Source organism: Pimephales promelas, chromosome 8, assembly GCF_988280905.1.
Source record: "Pimephales promelas chromosome 8, fPimPro1.hap1.1, whole genome shotgun sequence".
NCBI classification, from domain to species: domain Eukaryota; kingdom Metazoa; phylum Chordata; class Actinopteri; order Cypriniformes; family Leuciscidae; genus Pimephales; species Pimephales promelas.
In genome coordinates this window covers 30304772-30322539 of record NC_142776.1, presented here as the reverse complement: position 1 = coordinate 30322539, position 17768 = coordinate 30304772, and the positions used below count along the sequence as shown (strand labels likewise).

At 37.9% G+C, this 17768-nt stretch overlaps 1 protein-coding gene across 2 annotated transcripts; it reads right to left on the bottom strand.

The window, feature by feature from the left end:
* Window positions 1-2483: 2483 nt before the first annotated feature.
* On the bottom strand, window positions 2484-17574 carry rbm6 (RNA binding motif protein 6). Of its 2 annotated transcripts, none has more exons than XM_089134358.1 (23): window positions 17490-17574; window positions 16727-16837; window positions 14544-16095; window positions 14219-14308; window positions 13957-14026; window positions 12535-12608; window positions 10362-10433; window positions 9951-10242; window positions 9702-9859; window positions 8523-8623; window positions 8319-8382; window positions 7971-8055; window positions 7828-7892; window positions 7608-7728; window positions 6524-6621; window positions 6138-6434; window positions 5906-6049; window positions 4998-5069; window positions 4166-4402; window positions 3976-4050; window positions 3719-3795; window positions 3562-3613; window positions 2484-3001 (listed from the first exon to the last, which is right to left on the bottom strand). In XM_089134358.1, the coding sequence occupies exons 2-23, from the start codon at window positions 16771-16773 to the stop codon at window positions 2909-2911; spliced, it is 3936 nt and encodes a 1311-aa protein (XP_088990484.1). In that variant the 5' UTR covers window positions 16774-16837; window positions 17490-17574; the 3' UTR covers window positions 2484-2908. The 2 variants fall into 2 exon arrangements, with proteins under 2 accessions (XP_088990484.1, XP_039545054.2); XM_039689120.2 differs by having other exon boundaries at window positions 7971-8052.
* Window positions 17575-17768: the final 194 nt, after the last annotated feature.

Below are 17768 nucleotides of genomic sequence, written 5' to 3'. Positions count from 1 at the left end.
GTGCTTTGAATAATTTGTATACTTATATATAGAAATTAAATGTAATAAACAGATCAGTTTGCACATCAAGATGCTATGGCAGTACTATGAGAGAAAAAAAAAGTGGCATAATAAAAAATTTAAAAAAGAACCTCAAAGCACACACATCCCGAAACAACCACATTATTCAGAAATTAAGAGCTAACTCTAAACAGAATGAATTACGACTTTAATTAAAATGCTAAAATAATTGCTTCCTCTTGTATTTTTGGTTCAGCCCTGCACTCTGGCTGTGTTGTGTATTTTCTGAGGGCCATCTCAAGGCTGGCCAGAGACCCCATGCAGCTCCTGCTCTATGTACAAGAAGCAGCTTTGGCTGGAGATAATGAGGCTCCCCGCACGCTTTTCACAGTCAGTCCTGCTGCCTCTGAGGACTCGAGCCGCACGTGCAGTGGGTACAAAACCCCAGACCCCACATTCATCTTCGCCGGCCCCTCTGTATCTCCACTCTAATGGTCTGGACTCATCTGAAGGCCAAAGGTAATTTGATGCGCTCTGCAGTAATGAGGATGGTGTTGCTGACATCTGGCTCACTAAGGTGCAAGACGACAAGCGAGAGGATACAATGATGGATTACAAAAATACCGAGGACTGCAAAATAATACAGAGGAGAATCTTTTCTTGTACATGCAGAAAATCTAGTAGGACTGGAACTCCCTTAAGCCATCGCAGGCCTTTGGCAAATAAGAAGGTCAAACCGTGAAGCCAACACTATGCATTGTTGTTCGACTTAGCTGGCAGATGCTCAAGCAAACCTTTGGAACGTATTTGTTTGACAATCAGCAGGGTCCAAACGTCAGACATGGAAAAAAGAAAGCATTGCAGGTTGAAAATTAGAAACAAACGTTTAGAAATGACTTTTTGTGATTTAAAATGTCTACTCTAAAAATCATTACATATTTTTTTTGTATACAGACACTTTTATGTTGTGTAAAATTTATATCACAAAGAGGCCACATTCTATATATCATACACAATTGAATTAGTAAGAATCTTTACATGTAAATAATATTAAATGTTACATTACGTTAACTTTGACAGCCCTATATATATAATTTTATTTTACTTTACAAAACAATATGTTTGAGCACATTTCAATGTTATTTTACCTTTAAACTTTCACGCTGTGAACTAAAGGATAATCTTAAAACTTCTCACCCTTTTCTGGACTTCTTTAAACCATAGACACAGAAACAGGCCAAGAAGTATGTATGGGAACAAACTCTGAGAAGATTCAATACGACAAAAGTTCTCCCCTTCAAAAGAAGCTGGCTGAAACGGACATTTGCGAGCTCTCCTTTAAAGAATGACTAATTAAAAAGCAATTTCAGATGACAACAACCATGAGGAGGAAGGAAAGCAAGCCGACCTTTGACATGCTCTACATTATACCATGACTACAGGCAAGAGCCATTTACACATCAAAGCAGATTCTGATAAAAAACAGAGTACTAAACTTTGCTCTGTGGAGCTCTAGACGCTGTGTTCATATGTTATCCTAACACAAGTATTATCAGCTTTACTGTGACTGAAAAGGGAGGTGGATGTGTAAAAGAAACCTTTTTGGGGTGCATTACTCTTTTTCTTTTTTTTTATGGTCCTACGCCTGATCAATCATTCAAGCATGATTGACCAAAACAAACAGTCCACATTCCTCTCTTTCAACAAGCTCAAACTCAACGGACAGAGACTATTTGTCCACCAAGAAAAGGATCAAACACTCATTGAATGTTAGGGTAAGGGATCTTTTTATTGCAGGTTCTGCTGATTTATTTCTTGCTGCTGACATCTATAGTGCCTTCAAAAACACGCTTAAGTTCATGTTGTGCACACAAATGTATTGGATGTAAAATCCTGTTCCTGCAGAATTCTGATCTAACACGCTTATCTTTAATTATCAAGTTCTCGGTACCTGGATCAGTTTTGGAGCTGAACTTTGCAGGAAGGTAGATCTCCAGGAACAGCCCTGAGTTAGATGCTTAAAACATGACTACTCATGTTGCATAGAGGTTATTGGCTCTAATAAACTACATGATTCAACATTTTATAACAAAGCACTAAAAGGTTCAGTGAAAGCTGTAGAACTTTGAAATTTAATATCTGCCTTTGCATGCAATGAACTAAAGCACCACGGTTACTGTCAATGCATCACTTTCAAGTTTAACTCGAGGCACTCTACTACAAAGATGAAATTCAAGACTGCATGTGTAGATTCATTCTTTCAGCATTAGACATTTCTGAGGTGCGGCTTAATGTGAAATTGAAACAGCAATGTTGTTATGTACTGCCACCTGGAGGAGGGTGTAGGAAAAAAAAGCTCTCTATCCTCTTTTAGTGATTCCTGACACTTTCGAGACATTCACAAGGAGTAAAAAGATGTATATTAATTAATGTAAAAATAACACAAACAAAAACCAGTATATAAACACAACAGACTAACTGTATATTTTCAGTCACATTGAGGCAGTTTATTGACCCAAGGACAAACTACAGTAATTTTTAAGCTCCTCAATTCCAATATTTCATTTTACAAATGAAATACTACTTGAATTTACTACATAAAAAAGGGGGGAAAACATGTTACATCAAATTAGGATTTTTTGTTAAAAAAGCCCTGAAGAATAGAGCTACAAAAAGAATGATTAAACATAAGAGTTCATTTGGCTGCAATGAAATAATAACTTTACACAGGCACACGTCAACTTTCACAAAAAGAGGGGTGTCACAATAAGCTTCTCCAGGAATTTATCAGTTCAGAGAGTAAAGCCTGGAATGAGCTGCCAACAGACCACACAACACGGTGTGTGTGTGTGTGTGTATATATATATATATATATTCACAAATTCTTTTGTGTTCATTCATTTCACTGTCAGTCTAGCTCATTGAAACGTGCAAACATGGCCTTCCGAACTGCCTGCTTGTATGTGGCATGATTCCAGACGACGGGTTCCTTTTTCTTACGCTTTGATGAGAGAAACAAGAGGGAGAGAGCAGATGAAATCAATGACCCTCAACTGAATTTGAGAAATAAAATTTGTTTTTATGTGCATAAGAAACGCACCGGGTGTAATATACGTTTGGTTAGGATTATGGCAAGCCAAGAGGTTCAGAATTACACCATAAATGAATCACGTTTACTGCCAAACATAGTTATTAATATATAGTAAGCATAAGCATGATGTGCATATTGCCTAATTGCAAGCTTGTTTCAGAAATGGTGACAACAATTTTTTTCCATCATTATTGAACATCATTAGAGGAGTATTAGGTGGAACGGGTTAGAATTAAATGTTTTATTAATCATTAGAAAAAAATAGTCATTAAGAGAATAAATTGTTATGCAAGTACTTTTACTTTTAATACTTAAAGTACATTTAAAATCAGGTACTTTTTACTTTTTACTTAAGTATGGTTGTCATTGTGTTACTTCTACTTTTACTAAAGTAAATATTTATCTGTTTATTTGTACTTTTACTTAAGTACTGAGATTCAGTACTTCCTCCACCACTGATAGACACTCACCTCAGTGGTTTCTAAACCCAAGCCTGGTCTCTCGCTGCCTTTATGACTGTCCCTGTAACACCACCACAATGTGCCACATGTCAATATTCAAGGTATTAGGGTCCATATTAATGCCGAATTGAAATGAAATGTATTAGGATTCTGAAAAATCACAAACCTTGAGGTGCCGGCCCATGTGTTTTGCGGCTTTCTTCTTTTTGCTTCAGGTGAACCGTTCGACTCTTTAATTTTCATCTAAAAGACGAGTTCAAAATGAGAGTAAATCAATTCATTGCAGACTACTGTGAGAAAAGAATGAAAAATAAAATTGTAATTCAGTTAAATATTTCTTTTATAAGTCAATCAATGCTGACCTGAAAACTAGAAACAACAAATTATTCAGATGTGCATAACTGGCAAAGGGAAAAATGATACCTCTTTTTCCTGATTTTCTAGAGCCTCAAGTTCTCTCTTTGACCTTTTGATTTTTAGGTGAATCTCCATATTTTGCTAAAATACAGACAAGAACAATAAAGAGGTCAAAACCTCACCCCCAAGTTTTGAATAATCACATTACGTCAACAGTCCTCAAAGACTATACAAGTTTTAGTGAGAGATTTGTTACCTTATGCAGGTCTGAGAGCTGCTGATGGCGGAGTAGAGCGTCTTTATTAGGGAACTGCCTCCTGCACAGAAGGCACGCCATCTTCTTCCAGTCCGTCAACCTGTCCTCCTTCTCGTCCGCCTGCGGCTGACTCTTTGTGGGTCGTGAAGCTTCTTGTTTCTCATGTTTCTCTTCTTCCTCGTCGTCGCTGCCTGCCCCGTAGTCGGCCGCCAACATGCCGAGAGAGCCCATGGGCCGCTGCCAACACAGAGAGGGAGAGGGGGGAGTTTTGCTTTGATCCACAATGACAGTGTAAATCTGTTTTAGTGTGGGTTATCAAATAACCTTCATCAATCAGTGTCAAGGTGATGTGCTTTCAGCTGTTTGGGAAAACTGAGTCTGAGGCCCCGTCAACACTACTGCGTTTTCGTTTAAAAATTAAAACGAATACGTTCTCCGTCCACACCAGATTCAATTTCAATCTGCGTATTAGAATTGATCTCCGTGAAAATGCGGATCACGTGACATTCACCAACACTGGGTAAGCACGTGCTGGTGTAAACAGGAAATGGATTGACTATTCCTCAGATTTGGGGACAGGTCATGTGAAGGGTGGCTGACGAATCAGGGAACGACACGTCATGACTGACACCCAATCATAGAGCCGAGCGTGAGCCTCTGCGTCATCGTTTCTAAACTTCTCCGTTTTAGGCATTCGGTTTTTCCGTTTTAGTGTGGACGGGAGGTGCAAACGTAGCCAAAAGGTCAGTAGTGTGGACAGGGCCTGAATCCATGAAGTTTGTTTGTGTGCATGTTAATGCATGTTGTTGATACTAAGACTGTAAACTCTCACCTTCGATGATTTTTCATCTTTTTGTTTTGGAGGAGCAAGAGGTTTCTTAAATAATTCATCTGCGCCAGAGACCTACATGAATAAGGGAGCAGTATGGAAGAATAACAGTTAAAAGATTAAAATAAAGATTTAAACTTAGCTAAAGTTTATAAGGTGGTTATAGACCTATGACTGACTGATAGAATCAGACAGTGTAAAAAGACAATTTACTGAATTTTAAAAAACACGTATCTGGCCTATTGCATTTCCATTCTTTATGAACGAGGATGCTAAAACATGCAGGTGAAAACAGATGAGCTAGGATTGAAGAGAAAATGCAGCATTTTAAAATGCAGTCCATTTAAATCATTTATGGGACTTTGCAACACACAATACTCTATAAGACTAAAAATACCATGTTAGAATGTTTTTGCTGACATAAAAAAATAAACATGCAACATACAACCCAATCGGTTTAAGTGAAAGGCAATGATTATTTTTTGCATAACCTCTGGAAAGAGTAATGAGAAACTTTTATTTTATTGAATAAAAAGTGGTTTGTGGTATCTTTAGATCTCTGCATTCTAAACACTTAAGCTTTTGATCCATCTATTTAATAAATGCACTTTAATGAATGACATTTTATAACACATTTAATTCAACTACTCAGATAATGTCAATGGTATGTATGACCTATTTCAGGGGTGGGTTTTCCAAAAATTACGATTTAAAAACAGACAGAGCTAGAAATCGAAATCACAAATTTTGTCTGTGCCAAAGATATTTTATTTAGTATGTAAGGTTTGAGGTCCTTAACTCCGATTGAGCCATAGCAACATGAATACTGCCTGAGCAGAGTCACCATAACTTATTTACAAAATATTTGTATGGGCAGGAGAAAAATACAGGGAAAAAAAGGGTTCTCTGACCTTTCTTTCAAAGATGGCGAAGGCTGCATCAGCAGCCTTTGAAGGCCTTTGGTCATCTCCAGACTTGAAGAGAGGTGAAGGGGCTCGTACGGTTTCTTTCTGCCTGTTCTGGATTTTCGCCCATCGTTCCATGTCTTTCATTATCTGATAATCAGATCCAAAATTACCACACAGATCTAACAGTGATTTCTAAGGGGCAGAACATGTGATGCAACACAAGTGATGTTAATACCTTAAAAGCTGCTAAACTTCTGGGCTTTTCCTCCTTTTCCTTCTCTTTTTTTTCTGCACGTGGGGAAGGTTCCTCGTCCGCCCGCACCTCTGCCCCAGGCTCTGCAGCCGCCTCTGGAACAACCTTCACCTCCTCCTCAGTGATGGGCGTGGCTATAACCTCAGCAACAGTTGCCACGGGAACACCAACTTCAGGGGGTGGCTCGTGAACATCAGTGGAAGAGCTCTGGACTGGGACGTAGGTTTTTGTGGCACTATCCCAGTACAGGTACTGTTGATTCTGAGCATCGTAGAAATACTACACAAGCAAAAATAAACATCATTGTACACTATATTTTATCCATATTACACATTTAGGAGAATTTAAGGGCTATTTCCTGTATTTACCCTTGAGTTGGGATCATAGTACAGGGTAGTCAGGGGGTCATAGTAGAAGCCTGATGTAGCATCATAAAGGAAGGCTGATAAATCAGGAGCCTCAGATCCTGCAATAACAGGAGCACAATTATAAGATGAAACTTCAACTAGGGCAAGTGAATACTGTAAATATACATCTATGCACAGTATTTTGAACATTATTGAATATTATAATTTACTGTGCCTAATTATTATGCATCAAGATTCTTAAAGACCACAACATTGGTATGGAATACATGTTCAATTAATTTAGTTTCACCTGTCTGCTTTATTAAATCAATTCAAAACTCTGATACAACTCTGGATTTGAATCATTGCTTTAAAAAAAAACAAAAAACTAAACTTTAAAAAAAAAATTTTTTTAATTAATTAAGTAATAATAATAAAAATAATGATAAAATATTGTGTATTATGATGTAATGCTTTAATGGTACATTCATTTATAAACAAAACTGACAGCTCCCTCCATTGACAGCAATGCAACTACCACTTTGACGCTTCAAAAAGTTCATAAAGAGATTGTAAAACTATGAATCGAGAGGTTTAGGCTAAAGCCTACATTCAATCAGTTCATTATATAAAGTGATTGTGTCTCTTCAGAAAATTTGGACTAAACCACTAATTTCATATGGGTTAGTTGTACAATCTCTTATGAAATTTTTGAAGCCTCAAAATGGTAGTCGCCTAGCTGTCAATGGAGAGTAAAGAGTTGACACAGGTTTAATAAAGAATATCTTCATTTGTATTCCGAAGATGAACAAAAGGTTTATGGGTTTGGAACAACATGAGGGCGAGTGACAATTTAAATTTTTGGGTGAACTAACCCTTTTAGCCAAATAATATACTTATAGCATTATATAATTACTGTAAAAAGGCTGAAGAGAAATAACATAAGATAGCAACCCATACCCCTTCACCCAAATGTTTTAGGGCAATAAACATTATATTAACAAAAGAGTACCAAAAAGTACCATCAAATTAATGCCATTGGCAAACAAAGAGTTCCTAAACGCTCCACAAAACCTGTTAACCTTTAAACTGAACAGTGCCATACCGTAGCTGTAGCCGTCAATGTTGTCTGCAGCTCCAGGGAGAGCGTCAGATAAAGCTGCAGTCTGGTGCTCCGCTGTCTGGACTGACTGCACCATTCCTGTTGTCTCAGAATACATCACACCCTGTGCAAGACAGAGTCAGTTACAGTCCAAAACCCAATCTTTCCTGGCTTAAATTGGCCACCCTGTCTCACAAAAATGCTAGTATAACAAGAAAATCACCTGTGTAAAGCTTGAACTCTGCATTGCAGCTGATGACAATGTGACATCCGCTCCCATTGGGTCACCTGCGGAAAGTCCCACATCTAAATATACTATGCAACAATCAATTTCAGAACCATAATGAAAACGGAAAGACCATATACCTTGTAAAGCTGGTGCAACACCCATAGTCGTATGAGAAGGCGGAGGATAATATTGCTGCCGTGGCGGCGGATATTGATGTTGTTGCTAGAAAAAGAAAAATTATAAATTAAAACTTTAATACAAGATATTCAATGAGGAGATGAACTGTTCACGCAACGTTAAAGCACACTAGATGGAAGTGAACTCCGACCATCTGATATATATGTAGCTATTTTTCAGCATCTCACGCAATGGGTGCTATGTTTGTAAAATGTTGTATCAAGTTAAAGAAAGCTCCTCAAACGTAAAAAAAAAAGTCTAGCTGTCTTGTTCTTTAACAACTAATGTTATGCATAAAAATGTCCTACCATCATAACATCTGGAGGGAATCCCAGGAGAGAAGTGTTTGACTTATCATTGTCTCTCCTATAGCTGCAGTCAAAAGTCAAACAATAACATCAATTCACATCACAAATTTCTTGGCTTATGATTTATGAAATGTTTCCTCAACCAGAATATCCATAAAATATTCTTTCATTACTTTCATATATTCCAGCAAAGATGAGACTTACTTCTGATTTTTTAAAGGCTTGGCAACCTCAGCATAAACTCTGACTCCATCAATCATGATAGTGCGTGGTTTGGTGAGGAGCTCCACCAATCGTGTCACATGCTGTATATAAAAATTAGTGTTACAGTTTCTAATAGACCAACCAACACCCTTGAGCTTTTAAAGATATAATATTATATAGGGATGCACCGATCCAATACCCATTATGGAAGCATCGGCTCCGATACTGCCATACTGCAGCGTAAGTTATTTCTAACAATGAGCTACTGAACCAGCTTATAAAATCTTATTCAAGGCTGTGCTGGTTGCATTTGAGGTACAGGTCATGGGGTTTCTCAGATTTCGCTTGAGACCGGTAAGCATTAGCCCTCGATAGTAGTCGTCTCTCCATTGCGTATTTTCATATTTAGAATACATCCCTCCACTGCACTACTCTAACCCCTTTAGCCTCAATCTGTAGGATATCTTGAGGTATTACTCTGACACGCACGGGTATACCTCTTCCTGTCATGGCAATCTGTCATGCTGGTCGTGTTTGACGGGCGTAGTAACAATTATTAGGGGGCGTGGCTTTTGTGAACGGTCAATTGGAGCCTTTCTTATCATAATACAGTGACCCAATGAAAGATTATCAATAGTCTTTCTGGTTCTGTCCTATCTATCATATGTTGCTGCCTCATAAAACAGCTGTGCTATACATTTAAAACATGTCTCAATTTTATAGTAGCCTAAGGCAATATCTAAAATAATTTCTCTTTTTGATTTTTGTCATGTTGTTTTACATGAATGTATTTTACAACAATTTTGTTCCCCACTAAATGTTTTTTTTACTAAATGTTCAGATTTTATACAATGATTGTTCACTCATGATTTATTGCTAGACTTAATTTTACTGCAGAATTATCCACTAATCTAGTTTATAATAGCATTTTTGTCAGATTGTGATCATATATTTTTTGGATTTGTTGTTTATTTCTTTATAATGAAGTTGTCTGTATTAAGTAGATTGTGTTTAAAGCACAAAAGAGTGATTATCAGTTCAACACACAGAGTTATAGAAATTCTACTTGATTAAAAAAAACTGTGCTGGTATCAAATCGGTAATTTTCGGTATCGGATCGATCGGAGCATCCCTAATATTATAGTTAGCACCATAATATTGTATGAAGGAATAATATACCTCATGCGAATCCATATCAACAAAGCAGAAGCATTTGGATCCAGGTGACTTCCCTTTAACCAGACGTACATTGCGCTCATCCAGGTACGCAAATGGATCGAGTGCTTGTAAAATGGTCTCCACGGTGGTAGTGGGCAAAATGTTCTTAATAATCATAGCTATAAAGAAACATAACTTTAGAACAATCTGCCACCTTTTATTCATTTTTTCTATTATTTTAGAAAATGTCATTCACAGTTGACCACTTACTCTTACTCTCCTTGAAGATTGGATCAGAGTGTTGCAAGTTTTGTCGTGATGCTCTCTGATTGGTCCATTCCTCGGTCTGTTGCTCCACCTCCTGCTGTTGTAGCTGCTGGTCCACTTGCTGTTGCCATGCTTCCGGAGTCAAGTTGGAGCTTCTCTGCCACACACCTTGAGATCCACCGGGATCCTGCACAGGTTCAGCATCGGTTTCCTGCTTTATATTCGGTGGCAAGACTGGATTTGGTAACAAACCGTCATCACTGGCTGGAGCAGCTTTAGTTGGTGGTTCATGATACTGCAATCCAAATTACATTATTATATTTAAGGATTTCAATGGATGAGTTGCATCATGGTTAAAATCAATACAAATCTCTACCATATAAAAACAAAGCTTTACCAAAAAGAAAAACTCACCTGTTCTTTCACATTTTTGTCAGGCTGGATATATTTGAGCAGAGCAGTCTTGTCACCAACCTTAACAGATCCCTAGAAAACAGTAATAAAGTATTTTAATGCTAATTTATTGACATCTTCCCCAAAAAAACAACCCAACTTAAAGAAAAGGTATTTCCAAAAATGTCCAGCAAACCTATTTGAGGCCATAAAAACAGGCAGGTCTGATCTGGGCTTTGCTTATACCCAGGGTTTGGACTAAAATATGCATTTATCTGCCTATTTAAAACAGACACTACAATGTGAAAATTTTAAAGTATACCGGTAGTGAAATCTTTCTGTGGTTATATATGGTTTGTGTACTATAACCTTAATGTGAACGCTTACTATATACGAATGTCAAACTATAACTAGAAGCAGATCCACTGCACATTAGTCATCTGTAAACAGGACTAATAAAGAGAAAAGTGCACTTCTTGCAAGTGTGCAGACAGATAGCAGGGGAGAAACTTGCAAAAGTTAACCACTAGTACACAATTCACTTTAATAATGGGTTGGATGGCCACATAATTTAACTTGGTGAAAATGGCTCAAAACAACAGTGACATTCTATATATACACTAGGCCATCAACCTTTCACCTATTAAATCACATGCATTCAAGCGGTTTATAAATAGGGTTTTAAAAGACAGTCCATAAAATGGCTGGCCCATCGGGGAAAAGTCCCACTACTCCCTATTGTCGCCAGTTCATGCCTGATCAAAGAAAAATACTGTTTATGGACAAATCTTTAAATAGCTCTTCAGATTTTAGGTTGAAAGATCATTCTAGGTAAGTGACCTAACGGTGTTATGTGATCAGCGTTTTATCATCTTACCCACCGTCTTGCTGGACCAATGTCCCAGTGATTCGTTGTAGTTTTTTTTTGTGTGTGCATCAAGTACATAAAAGTTTTTTTTTTTTAAGTTATCCTGCTAGCTGGCCAGCAGAGAAATAGTTTCAGAAGAAACAAGAACCCTGAGCAAAATTCTTTTCTGAAAGGTACTTTGGCAGACATATAACAAAAATGGGGGAAATCATATGCTGCTACAACCAGAACAACTCACAGGGAATTCAAGTTTCAGCACAACGGCCAAAAAGCTTTCAACACAAACCCAAGCAAACTTTAGTTTTTGTACTCGCCTTATATTCACTGTAAAAGTTTCATTAGAAACGCGGAAATACTACTACCCACAAGTCTTTGATTTTCCAAGTCTAAAATGTCCAGAAAAACATCAGCATGGATCTCTACACATCCAGATACACAACAACCATGAAGCCAGTCAAGCTGGAGTAAGCAGGAATGGAAAGAACAAGTTTGTTGTGCTGGATGAGATAAGATGCCCAAACTCAAGATGATGAAATCACAATCCAGGCAAAGAGGAATAAAAGCAGAACCAAAGAGCACATTTCTGGAACTCCATAACTCTGGAAGATAAGTGTTGACACAGCACAAGCATAATACGGACTCTGCCGCTGTGTGCATAAAGCTTCACATACAATCGTAGAACAACCTATTAATCAAAAATGTCAAATGGGGAAAACAGCAACTACCACTTTCCCTTTAAGTCAGCAAAATATGGCAATCTACAGAAGGAAGCTACAACACCGAAATCTTGAAAATCCAACGTTGAATCATTGTAATCTAAGAAAATTCAGGAGGCCCCAAGCAGAATGCATAATTTTGCTTCATTACCACTTCAGAATGTGGCAGTGGGAGCAAGTAAAAAGTGATCATAAGATCCTTGACAAGTTGGACAAATGAGGGAAAAAAAAAATATTATCTGGTTGAAAGGAATATCAAGAGTTGAAGAAATGGTTGCTGCACAACTTGCTGCACATATGGACATCCAATTCCAAACTCGATATGCAGTGTAACTATTCTATTTCTGTGTGAAGAGTTAAAAGCAAGTACTCAGCTAATACGCCTATGACAATAAAAGAACATTGGATTCCTTAACACTACACTCACTGGCTACGTCTGAAAATTAATGTTGCGAACTAAGTGGCGTGTTTTAATTGGTCATGGTTAATGAGTGGGAAAGGTCTTTTCTTGAAGGTCTCCCATCTACCCCATTCCCACCCCACCTCCCCAGGCCCAAGCCTTCTTCCTGTTAGCAGACAGAGCCGTTGGATGAGGACGAGGATGGGCCACCTTGTTGGATTCCATGAAGTGGACAGCATCCTCGAGGTTTAAAAACTCCACATAGGCCATATCGTAGCTGTAACCTGGGAACAGCATTTGAAATACAGATGGGTTTGCGTTAGTTAATGCAGGTAAATAGGAATTTTCAAGAGAAAATAAGCAGTGGTTCGTTTCACGAAACATGTCAAAGCGAATTTATACAGGATGTCTTTTGCCTTATTTGGCACATTTTATTTCATTAGCAACTTTGCTTTTAATTGTTTGAAGTCAGTGACAAAGAATCAGAGCAGCCTCAACTCAGAGACACTTCAGAGCCCAAGATATACATTTATAATAAATAAATAGAAAAATGAGAACCAACGTGTAAAAGAGAACTTAACACTACAGTGACTAAAACTGAGTTGCTAGTAAATGTCTAATCACATTACACCTAAAACACATCGTCAAAGACCCACATGCAACAGCAACAAAGTTGCTACAGTTTGAACAATTAAAAAATAAATGTTAATAAAGCAAAGATATGCATGGGACCACATGGAATATATTAGATCTTTAAAAAACTGATTTATTAGATTATGAATACAATTATGGTGGGGGGAAAAGAAGACACTATTCACTAATAATTAATTGAAGTTCAAGGGATTCCATGGCTAGAACATGACGTCATGTTAACATCACTGCAAGTTTAAAAAAATGAAAGATAATGTAATTAAATGCAGTAATTAAAAAAAAAACCATGACATTTGTAGTCATTTATGATGCCTGAATAAGAATTATTAAATAGCATTTTACAGAAATGGAAGATTCTTCTAGTTAAAGAAATAATTTAGAACTATGCCAAGATGTAAAATTTTAATGACTACAGATTTATTATAATTAATTTATTAATTATCAAAAATGTGTATTCCCAGCCTTATATTTTTAAGGTTTGCAGGGAACACTGAACAGCATATTGGTATATTGGATACAGTCTTTTGTGGAGTAAGGAAACTATTCTGGCATACTGAAAAACCACTGAAACCTTTGTCAAACGAACCCAAAGAAGAGCATTTTGCAGCAACACTTCGTAGGGCTGGTTGGTATCGTCACAAAGTAGGGATGGTTGGTATTTGCGTTTCGACAGTTATTGACTTGTTTATAAAGAGATCTGTGTTTAAGAAATTCCAAATTCCCTCCAAACGCATACCACCTTAAAGATGGAAGCTGCTCAGAGAAAAATTCAACCTCCCGCACAAGAACATGGGGAAAGGGGACAACAAGAGATCCTGTAGCATGTTCGGAATACTGATGAGGATTTCTTTAGAAAGCAAAAGCGACAAATGCAGAAAGTACAATCGATGTAAAAGAGACAGTGAGCGTAAGAGTCGGAGAGCGAATAGCGAAATGTGGTTGCGAACTGGTCAACAATGTTTACAATGAACAAAATCTCACCTGGCACGACGTCCTTTATTTTCATGCCCTGCATTGGCACTCCATCACGAACTGCGAAAGCATCCAAAATCTATGAAATAAAAAATAATAATTAAGAGTAAATACAAAGAATGCTACTGACAGATTTAAAGACAAAAACACTTCATTTGACAATCATTTCAGTAATTTGTCATGTTTTTTTTTTTTTAAATCTATAAAGAAATATTTTTCTAAAAATTGTATGAAAATTATCAGTCTGAATAATAAAATCTAAGTTGCTCACCTGCTGCATTGTGGCAGTTTTAGGAATTCCAGAGATGGAAATGGTTTTTGAGACTTTTTCCTGGACACCTGCACTCCTGTAATCCTGGTCCTTTTAAAATTCACAGCAGTTTAAATATTCTGATGATTAACAAGACTTCAATTTCTAATAGTAGCACGTCTGAATGTACATTAAGTTTTAAATAATCATTTATGTAAGACATGAAAAGACATGTTATATTATCCATTATATGTCATATTAATTACCATATGTCACAAGAATTACTTGGAGTAGAAATCTATTTTCTTGTTTTCCATTAAATCAAAAAAAAAAAAAAAAATCCAACCTGGGAACCAGAGTCATCTGGTCTTTGAGCTGGACCTAGTTTGGATTCCTTGACATCTCTCTCTGGGGCTTGAAGATCCCCAAGATTGTAGTCGTATTTGCGCCCCGATCCAGTGCGGTAATCAATGTCTCTATAATCCTGATCCTGTCTCTCACCTCGATTACCCTGGTTTTCCTTTGGCCCAGACACCAAGCTTTCTCTCGGTGGTCCCTGATCTGAAGCAATGTCACTGGATCCCTTAAAGGGCACATGATCACTTGCGAAATGATGCTCTTGTTTTAGCGGGTTCTTGTCTTGGAAATATGGAGGTCTACTTCCTGCTGGTGCAGTTCTGTCAGGCTTTTCGTCTCGGTCACTTGGCCAGGGTTTATCACCTTCTCTAATTGGGGCGTTTAGAGCGGGATCAATTGGAAGAAGACCTGGCTTTGGAGTTGTATCTCTGGCTGGGAAATCACTAGGAATATTTTTGTCCCAGTTTTGTAGTTTGGAGTCTCTTTCTGATCGATTAAAACCTGTTTCGTCTTTTCCAAGAAACCCAGACTGCCTGTCTCGGTCTCTGTCCTTGAACTGAGACCGATCTCCAAGATCTACATCTTTTCCACGGCTAGAGAAAAACTTATCTGGCATCTCTCTCTGGAAAAGTGGCGGCGTTCTGCCCATCATCGGTGGAAGAGTCTCTCGGTCCCTCACGCCATGGCTGCGCCACTCGTCTGAGAGTGAATCACTTTCTCTTCCCCTGAAGCCCATGGGGCTGTCAATCGCCTCTGGGAATTCTCTATCTCTGAGGGTCAACTCGTCGGATCTGATCATGGATTCTGGGCCACCACGGCCCAAAGGCATATCAGGTCTTCCTCTGATATCCATGGGAACACCATCATTGTCCCGAAACATTGGAGCAGGCTGGTCCCTAAAATCATTGGAGGATCCCATGCGGTTTCTCATATCCATGTCAGATTCAAACCTTCCTCTTGGATTAAGTGGAGGTGTCACACCACGTCTTTCAAAATCCATCATCGGTCTGTCTCTGGAGGGCATGTCCATGTTGAATCCATCAATGCCACCCATTCGTGACCTTTCCCTATCTCTCATGTCCCCAATATCTCCATTTCCACCCATAGCCACCATAGCAAGTCTCCTCCTAATGTCAATGGGGGGAAGCCCAGGCATATCCATTTGGAATCTCTCCCTCTCCCTCATGTTCATGAATCCGTCCTCCGGCCCCCTCATATTACCACCTTGCATGTCTCTGTTGCCCATATCCATTGGTGGTCTGGATTGACCCATAAAGCCTGGAGAATTCTGAAGGTTGTTTCTCTGATCCATTTCAAAGCGTCTTCGAAAATTCATGTCCATTTCATCTCCAGGCCTGAAAAATTCTCGGGAAGGCTCTCTTCCTCGGTCATTAAGACCCATATCTCTTCCTCGCATATCGGGTGGGCAGTCGAACCGCCTCATGTCCATGGGTGACCTGCCCATGTTCATGCCATCTCTACCTCTGAAGTCTGGTATTGGGCCATCTCTACCTTCAAACATGCCTCCACGAGGTTCCCCACTGCAATAAAATCAGATGCATTAGTGCAACCTTGCAATCTTTTACTTTTTCTCAAAACATAAACTGACTCACAAAGATGTAATTCATCACATTAACAATGTACATTTTCCAAAACCAGAAATTGTCCAAATAATTTGACAGAGAGTATATCTAAATATAGATATACATGGTATAAATAAATATAATGAATACAAATAAAATGAATATTATATGATTATCATCTTAACAGTAAAAGGACTGAAAAATTATGTTTTTCTGTCCTCTTGAAATTATAATTGTGACTTTTTAATACCATTCAAGATAAGCCGTTTAATATACAACCTAAATTTAAGACTTATGACTAAATTTAAGGCCCACAGTTATTGGTTCTTAATGTGTTTTGGTTTATTTCTTAAAATGTTTCTTACATCATATGGAAAAATTTGCAAGTTTGGATTTTTGTGTTTGTTTATGCAATACCCACTGACAGCAATTCGTATCAGATGCAAAACGTTTTAGCAATTTCTAACAGAAATTTTAAGTTTTATGTCCCGACAGTATACAATAAACAACCAATAGAACGCAACAATTGATGACATACTCTTGTTTGTTAGAGCATCTCATGACGTGTACTTGATTTAAGATACCTTACCGAAAGGGCATTCCTCCTCGTGGTCCAGGTCTTGAACCGTTCCACATTGTGTTCCTCCTCTCCTTGAAACTTTCCCTTCAGCACGAGTTTTGCGTGGAGAACGTCGTTTCACTTAGGAAATAAATAATAGAACTGATAATGAAAGCTCAAGTAATTTGTCATGTCACATAACGTCCGATTTTCTGATATCCTGTCATTGAAGTCATAACTTAAAGCATTTCATTAACTATTAAACGTTCTAGAAGGCAAATGCATAGCAACACGACGAGGTCTTATGAAAACCGTTTTGATGTAACGTTAACGTTAATTTTTCAGGATTGGGAATTTGGAATTGAGTTTCAGACTGAAAAGCAAGTAACGTTACGTTGTCAAACCCTCATGCTAACACAGTAAGTCGGACTAACGTTATTTCGAGTAACGTTACCTAAAAGCGCTGAGGTTAAACTAGATGTCGAACACATCGTTGTGTGAGAATAACGTTAATACACATGAGCAGCATGTCAAAATACTAGTTTGAGAACTCATATGTATTAATAAGAAGGCATGTTAGCCTATTTCTTCATTCATTTCACAAACCCGCCCTCATAAAAGAACGCTAACCTGCTAACTTTAGCTCTCAGTCAAGACATTTTCTTCATATCACGTGGATATGGGCGAATTAAACAACGTTTTTTTTAATCTATCATTATTTTACAAAATGCAACCACTAAAAGGTGCAAATGTCTTCTCCTAAACGTCTGTAAAACATTTTAAGACGTCTCACCTAGCTTGTTGTGTTCTTTCCGCGGGGTCCTTGGGTTTACGGGTTTACCGACAAAAAAGACGGAAGAGTGCACACTCAGTTTCCGGTGAATGAGGGCTTATGGGAGTTGTAGTTTTAAAAACAAAAACAAGATGAGTTATTTTGTGAAAGTACCGGTAGTTCACTGCAAATGTAATGGATATCTGTCTGCCTGTCAAAAAAAAGTATATTATATATGGATTACAACTGCCATAATAACACACATTCACAACTGTACACAATAGCCTAACAATTGCAATC

Excerpts from the sequence above, each read along its gene's own strand:
- rbm6 (XM_089134358.1), bottom strand. The coding sequence starts at position 16,773 with ATGTGGAACGGTTCAAGACCTGGACCACGAGGAGGAATGCCCTTTCG. Across the intron at positions 9,860-9,950 it reads AATCTTCAAGGAGAGTAAGA|CTATGATTATTAAGAACATT; the intron begins GTAAGTGGTCAA and ends GTTTCTTTATAG. Across the intron at positions 3,614-3,718 it reads ACATGGGCCGGCACCTCAAG|GGACAGTCATAAAGGCAGCG; the intron begins GTTTGTGATTTT and ends GTGGTGTTACAG.